The following is a 12842-nucleotide window of genomic DNA, read 5'->3' on the forward strand; positions in this document are numbered from 1 at the left end:
CGAACCCATTAGGATATTTGTTCGATCTTTTAGTGACGACGACAACACCAAGAGAGCGTGCCAAGTTTTGTACCCAATTCATCAATTCTTCATGGGACCCGAACACCTAAAAATTAATAAAAAGTTAATAAAAAGAATAGATAATACACTTAATAATAAAAAGTTAATAAAAAATGTGTATATATAAGTTAATAAAAAAGAATAAATGATACACCTAATAATAAAAAAGTTAATAAAAACATGTATATATAAGTTAATAATAAAAAGTTAATAAAAATATGTGTACATAAGTTAATAATAATAAGAATAAATTATGCACCTAATAATAAAAAGTTAATAAAAAACTTAATAATAAAAAGTTAATAATATATTAGTTAATAAAAAAATAAATAATACACTTAATAATTAAAAGTTGAATTTTTGGGAGATGTGTTTATGATTGGTTCACCAAAGTTATGTCATTGAATTTTGTGAAATTTGGAAATTGAGCAAAAAAGCTTCTTGGAATCAAACATCATTAATGACTTTGGTATACTTTTGGTATATTTAACAGAACCCTTCAAAATTTCAACACTTTCTTCCATGAAAATATGTCTATCATAGGCAACAATGAAAATCTTGGTTCATCTTCCTTCCACATATTCAAAAAACAAGCTTCTTTCTTCCTCAAAGAGAAGATCAAGACTGCCAGATTAGCTTTGACTGATGTCACACCTGCACAACTGTAATCTCTCTTTCTCTTTATTTCAATTTTGATTTTAATTTTGACTTTCCAATCTTTGACTTTTGATGGCTTATTGAAGATTGGTTGAAGAGGCAACAAATGATAATCCATGGGCACCAGATGCACTAACCTTGAAGATCATATCAAAAGCAGCTTTTGAAATTGATGATTACTGGAGAATTGTTAATGTTCTTCACAACAGGTTTTTCTTGATTTATTTATTTATTTTTGAGTTATTGAGTGTTGACTTTTTGAGTCATACTACAGATTGGCTAGATTTGATGCTAAAAACTGGAGAATACCATATAAAGCTGTGGTGGTATTAGAACACTTGTTGACACATGGTCCAGAGAGTGTTGCTGAAGAATTTCAGACTCATAAAGATGTTATTCAGGAGATGACCAATTTTCAATATATTGATGAAAAAGGGTACATTTTTTTATTTAATTTCTTGGAATAAAAATCTAATCTTTATTGATAATTTAGGTTCTTTATGATATGGGCTCTATTATTTTACTATAAAGATTTGATTTTTAACAAAATATTTAGCCACATAAAAATGTTATTCAGGAAATGACCAATTTTCAAAATATTGATGAAAAAGGGTTTTTTAATTTTTATTTTTGTTGGAATAAAAATCTAATCTTTATTGATAAATTTAGGTTCTTAATCTTAATCTATAAAGATTTGATCTTTAATAGTTTTTTTCAATTTTTGTGATGTTCTATGGTGCAGATTCAATTGGGGGCTAAATGTAAGAATGAAATCAGAAAGAATCTTGAAATTTTTGAATGATTTGAGTATCTTGAAAGAAGAGAGAGCAAGAGCAAGAAAGTTAAGCAGAGGGATACAAGGATTTGGTAGCTTTGCCCAAAGGACTTCTTCAGAAAATGGTGTTAATCAACAACTTTTTCTTGAAAAGTTCAAAAGATCTAATTCCCAATTCATTGACCATCAAAATATTCAAGAAAGCAATGTCCTACCCATGATCCAAGATGAGAGTTCCAAATCAAGAAACCTTGTTAAGTTGAAAAGCGAACTTTCGGATCCTATTAGCGAATCTAGTGAGAGTGTGGCAGTTGAAAAGTTAGGAAGTCAATGGAGTTTGAAAGAGAATATGGTTCCAAAAGAGGATCATGTTCTTGTGCCAATAGGGGAATCAAATCCTTTATTGGGTGACCAGAAAAACAATTTGTCGGTTATGGTAGATGAAGCGAATCATCCGTTCAATGATGAAGAGAATGAAGCAAAAATGTCTCTGATTTGATCAAATGGAGCAAGAAGAAATGGTTTGCTTATTTGGTTTCTTGTTGTAACAATTCTCTTGTTATAGGGGGAGATCATACATATGTGCTCAAAACTTATACAAGTGTTACGTTGTTGTAGGATAGAATATAATAAAACAGTGGAATTGAATTTACTGTTAAGGTTTACACATATGTTAAATGTTGCTAAAAATATGTGTTTTGATTGTAGGAGAAATGCTCATAATAATGTGTGCTGGTTAGGGGATGTTCCATCTTTATATCTACTGAACTTGTTAAAACATAGAAGTATAATCTGATGTGTGCTAGAACCATAACAAAGGTCCTAGTGGCTGACTCGTTGCCTATGGCTCATAAGGCCAACATATGCAAGCTGAGATGCCAGAGTAACTGCTATCTAAAATTGCTTGTTTAAGTTTTTAACGCTGTTGAATTTACAAAATAAAGACGCATCACGAGCTCTTCTAAGCTGTTTGACGTCAACAATATAACATTGTGAAACCTTGGTCAAATTCTACATCGTTACATCCACATGAGAGTGTCATAAGGAATGTCTAATCACAATTGTCACCGACGCATTTTACGCGCACTAGATATGGACGAGGAAACAAAAACCGCTATAGTTTTAAAGTTGTTGAGCCTTGAGGGCAGTGGCGGAACCAGAATATTTTAATAGGGGGGTCGTAACAGACTTAGCTCGCCGTCGGCCGCCAGAGTTTTCTAAGAAATGCTATTTTTACTCTCTTTGTTTCTTCACAGTAACTGCTCAAAATGATGAATTTTGAAGGTGCCAAGCTATAATAATGATTATCAATTGGATATACATGCTAACATAAAGCCAGGCCACAAGGGTCAATAGACCCTCTTGATCCTCCTTTGGTACCGCCCCCACTTGAGGGTGAGTAATTTCAAGAACAACGCGAGTAAAACTGGCACTATCGATAATGATTGGAATGAAAAAACTGACGCTTTTATAGGTACCAACAAAATATATTAAAACACAATCAGAAGTAAGAATAGATTCTCCAAGATAGAGAAGCGAACATAGTTTATTTTACAGAAAGTAATCAAAAATCAAAATCTACAACACACCTCCAAAATCATTTTACCAAAAGATAATCCTTATAATCAAATTTAACAAACTTACTAAATACAAAATATTTGAAATTATTGAATAAAAAGTTTTGAGTTATGAGATATACGACATATCACTCAAAAGTCAAACTTAAAGGTCTGCTGATGTATGTAGAACTAACTATTACAGACACAAACACCATTACACAACTAACCTAACATGTAAACTGAGAAAGCACAATATAAGAAAAGAACCAGTCAATTACTAGTACATGTCGAAAGGAATCCTTCAAATGTTTACTACACAAGATATGCAACTGCAAACAAACGGCTCTATTGAGCAACATCATCAAAGGATCTTAAAAATGATTTTACTGTGCTTACAGATCATGCAATTTCATCTTCATCACAGAAATTAACGGTTACACGTCTTCATATTTGATCGCCTCAATAACACTCCCATCATATATGCCCTTTTCGATCTGCACCTTTAAACAAAACTCATCAGTATTAACAGTTAACAGACAACAATCTTACATTGATCCAGAATATACACCATACGGGCATTCATATTTAACAGATACAAATATGGATTCTATACAAAACCACACAAATATAATACATACCTGAATGACTGAACCAAGTTCCGATTTTTTCAGATGAATTCGGGTAATATTTAATATTAATCAGGTCACTTTTTATTTAAAATCAGTTCATATAATATTTAGTAGCTTCTCCCTAAATGAAGAAAAACAAGTAGTTTATGCATTAATTAGAAATTCACAATACTGGCCAGGTTTCTTTTTTAATGCAAAACCAATAATATTTATAAACTCTAGCCAAAAAACTTCACTTAACAGTTGATGCTCAAATTGACAAACTTTGACCAAGTTCATAACAGTGATACTAGTTGAAGACCTAGTTTATGTATTTCATTAGACTGTTCGTTGAACTAGAAAACACGGTTTGAAACTTTGAAATGTAGATTCAAACAGCTTCAAATTTGATAATTTGTTAAAATTTAATGATTATTTGATAACCAGGCATAGATGCTGTAACGATACTATATATTCAATAACAATCTGAACCTAATTTGGACAGAAAGCGCAAATTTTGCATAGATGTAACCAGCCCTCAAAAGCATTACTATGCATCTGATATAACAGGCAGTGTTACGATATAAAAAAAAGACATCATCATCACATAAAAAATTACAAAGGAGCACTTATTTTAAACCTAAGAGTACCAATTACCAACACTAAATTCTTGCAGATAAAATTATAATATGCATCACACGTGTTATCAAACACATTAAACAAGCAGATTAGAACCAACAACTTCTTGAAAAAAATCATTCAATTACTAAAACAAGTTGAAAAAAACGATTCTTGAATTGTTTATAACACAAGATATGCAATGACAAACAGAAAGCTTTATTATTCAACATCACCAAACGATCTTACCAAACGATTTCATCACCAACATTCACTGAACAACTTTGCATATATCTTCATACTCAATCGCCTGAATAACTCTCCCATCATACACACCCTTTTCAATCTGCACCTTTGCACAAAACTTCTCAGTGTTAACCGACAGCAACCTCGCATTCGACCCACGATACGCACCGTTCACAACCCTAACAAGCCCACCAATCTGAGGAATAACCGTTTCAAGCTCTTCTTGATCCACCCTCAACTTATGCTTACTTTCAAGCATCTCAATTTCCCCTACATACTTATCAATCACCTTACGAACAACACCCTTTTGCCTATAATAACCCTTTTCTGCCAAATCTTTACTCATCATCATCATCATCATCGTACTCAGTATATCCTGCCAATAGCAAAGCTATGGTAGGGTCTGAGGAGGGTAAGATGTAGACAGCCTTACCTCTACCCCATAGGGATAGAGAGGCTGCTTCCGGTGAGACCCCCGGCTCGATAGTAGTTTTGCATCAAGCCTTGGATATAAGGCACATAACACTCAATCATCGGGACATCGGCTGATTGGTGCATGTACCCTTGTCTTTCGGCTATCAACGCCACCACATGATGCCTGATTAATCTTCCGTCACTTTTAACGTTATTTTCACGAGATTAGTAAAATAACGTCAAAATTAGTGTAATTTCACTTTTGCCCACCCGTGGGTTCACACATATATACATTATATGCGCGCACCGCAAGCAGGGCGTGAAATCTTTACTCATAACCTTCACAATAATCCCTTCACATAACCAATAATCTTTCCGGTTAATCCTCTCTTTCGCCTTCTCTTCCTCCTTTATCAACTCTTCCAACGCCGACCCGTTAAAACCTTTCTCCTTTTCACCCTTCTCAACCTTATCATTAACATTATCCACGTCATCAAAAACAAATCTTGAACTCCCCTCTCCTTTCTCTTTAACCTTAGTCGTTACCGAACCGATACTAAGCTTAATCTTCTTCTCACTGCCATCATCCGACCTAACCAATAGCTTTGCATCTTCATTCTCTAAACTTTTGTCCGCGTTCTCCCCCGTCATTAACTGTTCGGCCCGTTCGATCTGCCCCCTAATCTCCCTCTCTTGCTTCTCTTCATCCACAATATCCGCTTTCGCTCGTTTATTCTTCATCTTCTCCTTAAACAACGTCTCTGAATCCCGATCAATATACGTAATAAACCACCCTTTTGGCGTCTCATCGACCTTACACTTCCCGGTCCTCCCAAAATACTTAACAAACTCGGTCAACGTAGCCCATTGAGTCGAATTCATGTGCACATGATGCCTATCTGCAATATACTCGTTATACACCACAGTAGCTGCAATTCTACTAAACCTATGACTCCTTTTCATATGATCAAGAAACGTCGACTCGAACTCTTCCGAGTACCCACCAACGATACGATTCGGGTTTTGGCCGAAGACTTCCATCTGACGCAGGTGGCCTTCACTCATACAATGGCATTTGAATCCGTTCTCATCACGGCATTGTTTCTGGCACATCTGGCAGTACCATCGGAGCTTCTGGAGACCCTTTGCTTTGATTCGATTGGCGATTGCCTTTGGAGTTAGGAACTCGTTCTTACCCATTAGGGTTTGTAAATTTCTAGGGTTTGTGAATTGGGGGTATTAAAATTAAGTAAGTGGGTCTTACGATTGAGGTGACGGAGATTACGCCGGAGAGTGTGGATTGATTCGCCGGAGATTGAACGATGATTGTGTTATTTGTAGTGTGCAAAATTGGGCGGTTTTGAGGGGAAAGATGATATTTGTTTGTGTTTTGTTTTGGGCCGCACTAAGATAAATATTAGAGGCCCATGTTGTTATTTAAAAGGTTAATTTCACAATACAAGTAGAATTAAGGCCCACATACTTGGTTCCAAAGTTTGGTTTAGCATGGTTTTTATTTAATTTGAAACGGAATTGATTATGAACCGGTTTGTGAAAAAGATCCCCATTTTAAACCGAATTGCGAGTTTGATATAAATTTGAGAACAGATAATTCGCCTGTTGAGACGGGTTGGTAGTGGTCAAAACCGAACAGATTTGGTTTAAATCTGTTGAGGGTTATGAACACATGTGAATGTGAAGAAATAGAGTGGCAAAATTTCTATTCGACGTTATATTGAAATTTAACGGGTAAGTGGTTTATTGACCAATTCAAATGTGTCATTTTGGTGAACCAAGCACACCTAACGCTGACAGACTCGGAGACAATCTCTCAATGGAATTATTAAGAGGCTACCAAACAGCCTCGTGCAATAAACACCGATTAAAAATTATATAGAAACCTTTCAGAATCCACTAAACCAAACCAATAACCTATTCAATCTGTTTTATGGTCTTACCTGTTTAGATGGTGTATTGAACACCCGGAAGACCGAAAGAGTACCACAATAAAAATAGAAAAAAACTATAGCAGGTAAGAAAACGTATGCAATACTCAATATGTAATGCAATAAAGTAATTTAAAGAAGGGGCAACTTCATAAAATAGTAACCAACTTTCAAAAGTGTTCCAATTAGGTCACTTAACTTTAAAAAATGTTCCAATTAGGTCACTCAACTTTCATGTTTGATTAAATTAAAAGTTTTAACATGTTTTTTTAGTCAATTTCTTTTCTGTTTCACATAGGAAATCTTTTTATCTTTTTTTTGAAGTTGACGTTGAGTGGCGACGTGAATTTTATTTTTTATTTTTAAATTTTAATATAATTAACGTTTTTTAAAAATTTAACTATATATATTGCAAATTTCGACACCCACATCTTATCATCCATTTCTTTCTTGACGTACACAAAAATCGGTGAGACTTGATTTGAAGATTTAGTGACCCGATTTATGAAAAATATGCATCAGTGACCTAATTTGAACACTTTTAAAAGTTGGTTACTATTCTATGAGATTTTCCCTTTAAAGAAATCACGACAAGCATGCCTAATGAAGAAAGTCAAATCTTTTTTTATGATTTAAGTTAACTTTAAAGCGTCATCAATAATCAATAATAAGTATTAACAGCAAACTGTTTCTCCATTTATGTCACACCCTCAAAATCCACTAACAGAGTTTTACCGTCAGAGGGTGTGAACTGGCAGGATCGGAATCATCAGTTATAATCAAACCATAAAATAAAGTTTCAAAACCATGAAAACGTTTACGAGTAATTAAATGCGGAAGCGTAAAAACCTTTAACCAAAAGTTGCGTCACGCAGGACGACTTAAAACCAATGATAACTGTTAAAAATAAGTTTGCATAACAAAAGCGTTTTCAAGCAATGCATGTTCCTAAACCGCGCGCCCCGCCTCGGCTACCTGAGAATAACATAATAAAAGTGTCAACACAAGGTTGGTGAGTTCGCTAGTTATATAAAAATAAATCGTTTAGCGTTTGCGTTCAGCGTTTTGCGTTAAGCGTTTTGCGTAACCACGTTACGGCGTTTTGCGTTACCAGATAGTGTTATGTCAAATTATATATCGATAGGTAGCTAGTCTATACAACAAGTATTACTAAGTGTTCGACACCGAAGCTGACTCGTTTAGTAAGTGCCTTGTCACCAGGTCCCCCAGACCATGGTACGTGTTAGCCAAAATTACACCCGCTCGACCTCTAGTCAAGTTTAGCGTTGGGTGGGGTTTGTCAAACCCAGTAGTACTACTCAACAGTGACTCGCTATTCTAATATTAACCGGTTCGATGTGTAGGACTTCAAATATTTCGTTTGCCACTTAGCCTTTACAAGTGATATATAATTTATAACAAAATCTTAAATGTGTTGTGGAGTATGTTATCTCCCCCAAGTGAAAAGCGTTTGAAAACAGTTTAAAGAGGGGAAAGTGAAACTCACTGTTTGCGAAGAATTTCCCAAAATAAATCACCAAGATGCGCGTCACAGAAAAACTCTCTCTAACGTTCTAAAACAACAAAGAGATTTTTCTAAGTGTCGGAATATTATCGAGTCTCTAGACCCGGCACATAATACCTATGCACATAACATGTTTCGTGTTTCGTTCGTGAATCGTGTGTGACTTTAACAAGTGTTTTTGTGACACGTCACGTGTATAAGCAATCATATACGTGTCATGTATTCATAACGTACATTACTAGCAATTTTTTCCGTAAGGGCATTTTGGTCAACAAATAACAATTAACTAGCCATTATTCCCCATAAGGGCATTTTGGTCAAATTATGACAATCAATTAGCAGTTATTCCCCGCAAGGGCATTTTAGTCAAAACACGACAATTATTTTGCAATCATTCCCCTCAAGGGCAATTTGGTCAAAACACGATAATAAATTAGCAAGTTTCATATTTCATGCATTTTCACAAAACTCAGCAGCTAGTTTCACCGAGACAGAAATCCTACTAGAAAGATTGTACTACTTCACCGATCATAGCATCTAAATTAATTTACCAAAAATCATCACAGAATCACATATATCTTAGGTTTCCAGAACATATTTTATTATATTTTTATTCCTCATAGTTTTCTCACAATCATCAAATCATTACAGCAAACTCATAACAGTCAGATTCATGCACAACAGAATGTTATTTGCAATTCCCGTTAAACGAAAAATCCAATAAATGCAAGACCACTTGGGTTTGGTTCCTAACTCAATGAGTCAACTTCCAGAAGTGGAACCAACCCAATTGGTCTCGTAGTTCATGAGATATAACATTTACAACATAACCTAACAGCAGGTCTAACAGCTCAGCTTTGCACAACGTTTTTATAAAATCATAAAAGTTAACTTCTACTTGTCCAAAAATTACAAACTTATACTTTATAGAAACTAGACTCAGCCTAGTTTACTGCAGTACCCACAATCTCAACCAACTTTCACGTTTACACTTCGTTACAGTCACTTAAACATCGTATACACATTCTGTCCAGAATCTGTTTGCATCCAAACTCAACATAATAACAATCTATGAACTATCATGCATCCATATAACCCTCTAGACCCATAAACACCATCCATGCACATCAATTTCACATTACATACAAGATTAGGGTTTGTGTTTGAACTCAAATCAAAGACACAACAATCACCATACAACAAGATTCAATATAGTTATCAAATTATCATCCAAATAACAACAATCATGTTAGCTATGTACATACTCAAAATCGGCAGCCTAGGGTTTGTTATTAACCCAACAAACATCAAAATCAATCAACAAGAATGTAAAGGATGATCAATTATACCTTCCTAGCACCTAGTTCTTCAATCAAACACTTGATTTGAGGGTTGTATGTGTGTATAAGATGGACGACAGCCAATGAGCAAGGGGAGGAGAGCTCCGATCGGGGTTTTTGGGTTTAGAATAATAATAAGTTAGGGTTAAGTTAAGGATATATTTATAAACACACAAGTTACACTCAAGTCCCTCCACTTCTAAGTTTTACTTTTCTAGCCTAACTAACTTGTTTTCATCTTGAGTTAACGTTTATAACCATGTTATCACATAACATATAAGTCTAACACATAATTATCACATAATTACTGTTTTGACGTTTTTCGTTTATTCATCAATCGTTTGCGTCAACTTGTTTGCGTTTCGGTGCAAATCCCGAAAGACTACACATGTAGTAAGTGTTAAGCGTCATTTAAACCCTAGTTTAAATGTAATGAAGTGTGCGTTATAGATTTAGTGATATTAAATTTGAATTTACGGAGTTGAGTTAACGGAGTTAACCTGAAATTGACGATTGTCACATCATTCCCATGTTAAAGAATTTTCGTCCCGAAAATTTGAGTCAAGTCGTGATGAGAGTCTGAAAGAGTAAAAAAAAAAATTTCAGTCTGTCATATCATCCCCTAGTAGAAAGAAATTTCGTCCCGAAATTTAATTCATACCTCCGGTGATGTCTGACGGTTTTCCGAGTTTCGCGGTTTCCTGTGTTTGGTTAGCCCTTCAAAAAGGTGAGGATACATTTTCATCATTTGATCCTCGCGTTCCCACGTGAACTCCGGTCCACGTCTCGAGTTCCATCGAACCTTAACGATTGGAATTTTGCTGTGCTTGAGCGTTTTGGTTTCCCAATCCAAAACCTCGACTGGTTCCTCAATGAAACGTAACTGTTCATCAACTTGTAGTTCCTCCAAAGGGACTACTTGGGTTTCATCAGACAGGCATTTCTTCAAATTTGACACGTGGAATACATTGTGTACGCCACTGAGTTCTGTTGGTAGGTCCAGTCGGTACGCCACCGGACCAATGCGCTCAGTTATCCGGTACGGACCAACATACCGTGGGTTGAATTTGTTTCGCTTCCCAAAGCGAACCACACCTTTCCAAGGTGAGACTTTGAGTAACACCCGATCGTTCACTTGAAATTCAAGAGGTTTTCGGCGCTTGTCTGCGTAACTCTTTTGGCGGTCTCGTGCTGCTGCCATGCGATTTCGGATTTGAACAATCTTTTCCGAAGTTTCGAGTACCAGTTCTGGACCAGTGATTTGGCTGTCACCCACCTCTGCCCAGCAGAGTGGTGATCGACACTTCCGTCCGTACAGCGCTTCAAACGGCTCTGCCTTAATACTTGCGTGGTAGCTGTTATTGTACGAAAACTCTACCAAGGGTAAGTGGGGTTCCCAACTTTTTTCGAAATCCAAAACGCATGCACGCAACATATCCTCCAGGGTCTGAATAGTCCGTTCACTTTGCCCATCCGTCTGAGGATGGTATGCTGTACTCATATCGAGACGGGTGCCTAGTGCGCTTTGCAGCGACTTCCAAAAGTGCGAAGTGAAACGAGAATCTCGATCGGAAATGATCGAGACAGGCACTCCGTGTCTCGACACTACTTCCTTCATGTAAACACGAGTCAGTCTTTCCATTTTGTCCGTTTCTTTAATCGCTAGGAAGTGTGCCGATTTAGTCAACCGGTCAACGATCACCCAGATGGTATCGCATCCCGTCGGTGTCTTAGGTAAACCCGTAATAAAATCCATTGAGATGTGTTCCCATTTCCACATTGGGAGTTCCGGTTGTTGCAGTAGACCAGATGGTTTCTGGTATTCTATCTTGACTCTGGCACAAGTCAAGCATTTGCTCACGTAGGTGGCAATGTCGGCTTTCATGTTCGGCCACCAGTAAAGTGCCTTTAAATCATGATACATTTTATCTGAGCCAGGGTGGATAGAATATCGGGACTTGTGAGCTTCGTCCATCACTAGAGTTCTCAACTCTCCGTATCGTGGAACCCAAATCCGGTTCTCAAAATATCGGACCCCGTCCGATTTGGTTTCAAGTTGCTTGTTCATGCCCCGCATGAGTTCCGATGGAAGATTGCCATCTTTCAAAGCTTCAAGTTGCGCATCGCGAATCTGATCGGGTAAGCTGGCATGAATCGTGAGTTGCAATGCTCTCACCCGTCTGGGTTTATCTGTTTCTTTTCTGCTGAGGGCGTCGGCCACCACATTGGCCTTGCCAGGGTGGTACTTGATGGCACAATCATAATCTTTGAGCAGCTCGACCCAACGACGCTGTCGCATGTTCAGCTCCTTCTGATCGTAGATATGTTGGAGACTCTTGTGGTCGGTGTAAATGGTAAACTTGCCGTACAAGTAATGCCTCCTTATCTTAAGAACAAACACCACAGCTCCGAGTTCCAAATCGTGGGTCGTGTAGTTCTTCTCGTGAACCCGTAGTTGTCGAGAGGCGTAGGCTATAACCTTCTCGAGTTGCATCAGCACACAACCGAGACCTTGTATAGATGCGTCACAGTGTACCTCAAAATTTTCCGTTCCCTCGAGGAGGGCTAAAATAGGGGCGCTACAAAGCTTGGTTTTCAACAGTTGAAAAGCGGATTCTTGCGCGTCACCCCAATTGTACTTAGTGCCCTTGTGAGTCAAAGCGGTGAGGGGTTGAGCAATCTTTGAAAATCCCTCGATGAAACGCCGGTAGTAGCCGGCCAGTCCTAGGAATTGTCGCACCTCAGTCGGAGTCTTAGGTGCTTCCCAGTTTTTGATGGCCTCTACCTTACCGGGATCGACATGGATACCATTCTCGTTGATCACATGTCCTAAAAAGTGAACCTCGCGAAGCCAAAATTCACATTTCGAGAGTTTAGCATACAGTTGTTCCTTCTTCAATAGTCCCAGAATTACCCTTAAGTGCTCTTCGTGGTCAGTCTCGTTCTTGGAGTAGACGAGAATATCATCGATGAAAACAATCAGAAACTTGTCGAGGTATGCCTTGCATACTCGATTCATGAGATCCATAAATACGGCTGGTGCGTTGGTTAGGCCAAAAGGCATAACCGAAAACTCGTAATGACCATACCGTGT

At 37.2% G+C, this 12842-nt stretch overlaps 2 protein-coding genes across 2 annotated transcripts; one reads left to right on the forward strand and one right to left on the reverse strand.

Annotated features, from left to right (window-relative positions):
* The first annotated feature begins 563 nt into the window (after window positions 1–563).
* On the forward strand, window positions 564–2034 carry LOC143575833 (ENTH domain-containing protein C794.11c-like). The gene is made up of 4 exons (XM_077060102.1): window positions 564–724; window positions 804–926; window positions 992–1153; window positions 1460–2034. The coding sequence occupies exons 1-4, from the start codon at window positions 591–593 to the stop codon at window positions 1989–1991; spliced, it is 951 nt and encodes a 316-aa protein (XP_076916217.1). The 5' UTR covers window positions 564–590; the 3' UTR covers window positions 1992–2034.
* Window positions 2035–3205: 1171 nt separating this feature from the next.
* Window positions 3206–6156, reverse strand: LOC143575842 (KIN17-like protein). Its single transcript, XM_077060110.1, has 4 exons — window positions 5245–6156; window positions 4527–4864; window positions 3448–3545; window positions 3206–3380 (listed from the first exon to the last, which is right to left on the reverse strand). Exons 1-2 carry the CDS (start codon window positions 6135–6137, stop codon window positions 4549–4551), a joined length of 1209 nt encoding a protein of 402 aa, XP_076916225.1. The 5' UTR covers window positions 6138–6156; the 3' UTR covers window positions 3206–3380; window positions 3448–3545; window positions 4527–4548.
* Window positions 6157–12842: the final 6686 nt, after the last annotated feature.

This window comes from Bidens hawaiensis, unplaced genomic scaffold (genome assembly GCF_021521415.1).
Source record: "Bidens hawaiensis isolate Kalapana, Puna unplaced genomic scaffold, B.hawaiensis_p1.1 tig00001433_1, whole genome shotgun sequence".
In the NCBI taxonomy this organism is placed as follows: Eukaryota; Viridiplantae; Streptophyta; class Magnoliopsida; order Asterales; family Asteraceae; genus Bidens; species Bidens hawaiensis.

Bases quoted from the DNA above. Each gene is read 5' to 3' on its own strand.
- LOC143575833 (XM_077060102.1), top strand. From the start codon at position 591: ATGTCTATCATAGGCAACAATGAAAATCTTGGTTCATCTTCCTTCCAC. The intron at 725-803 runs GTAATCTCTCTT...GGCTTATTGAAG, and splicing joins GATGTCACACCTGCACAACT to ATTGGTTGAAGAGGCAACAA. The intron at 1,154-1,459 runs GTACATTTTTTT...TCTATGGTGCAG, and splicing joins CAATATATTGATGAAAAAGG to ATTCAATTGGGGGCTAAATG.
- LOC143575842 (XM_077060110.1), bottom strand. From the start codon at position 6,137: ATGGGTAAGAACGAGTTCCTAACTCCAAAGGCAATCGCCAATCGAATC. The intron at 4,865-5,244 runs GTGCGCGCATAT...GATGATGATGAG, and splicing joins GATTTCACGCCCTGCTTGCG to TAAAGATTTGGCAGAAAAGG.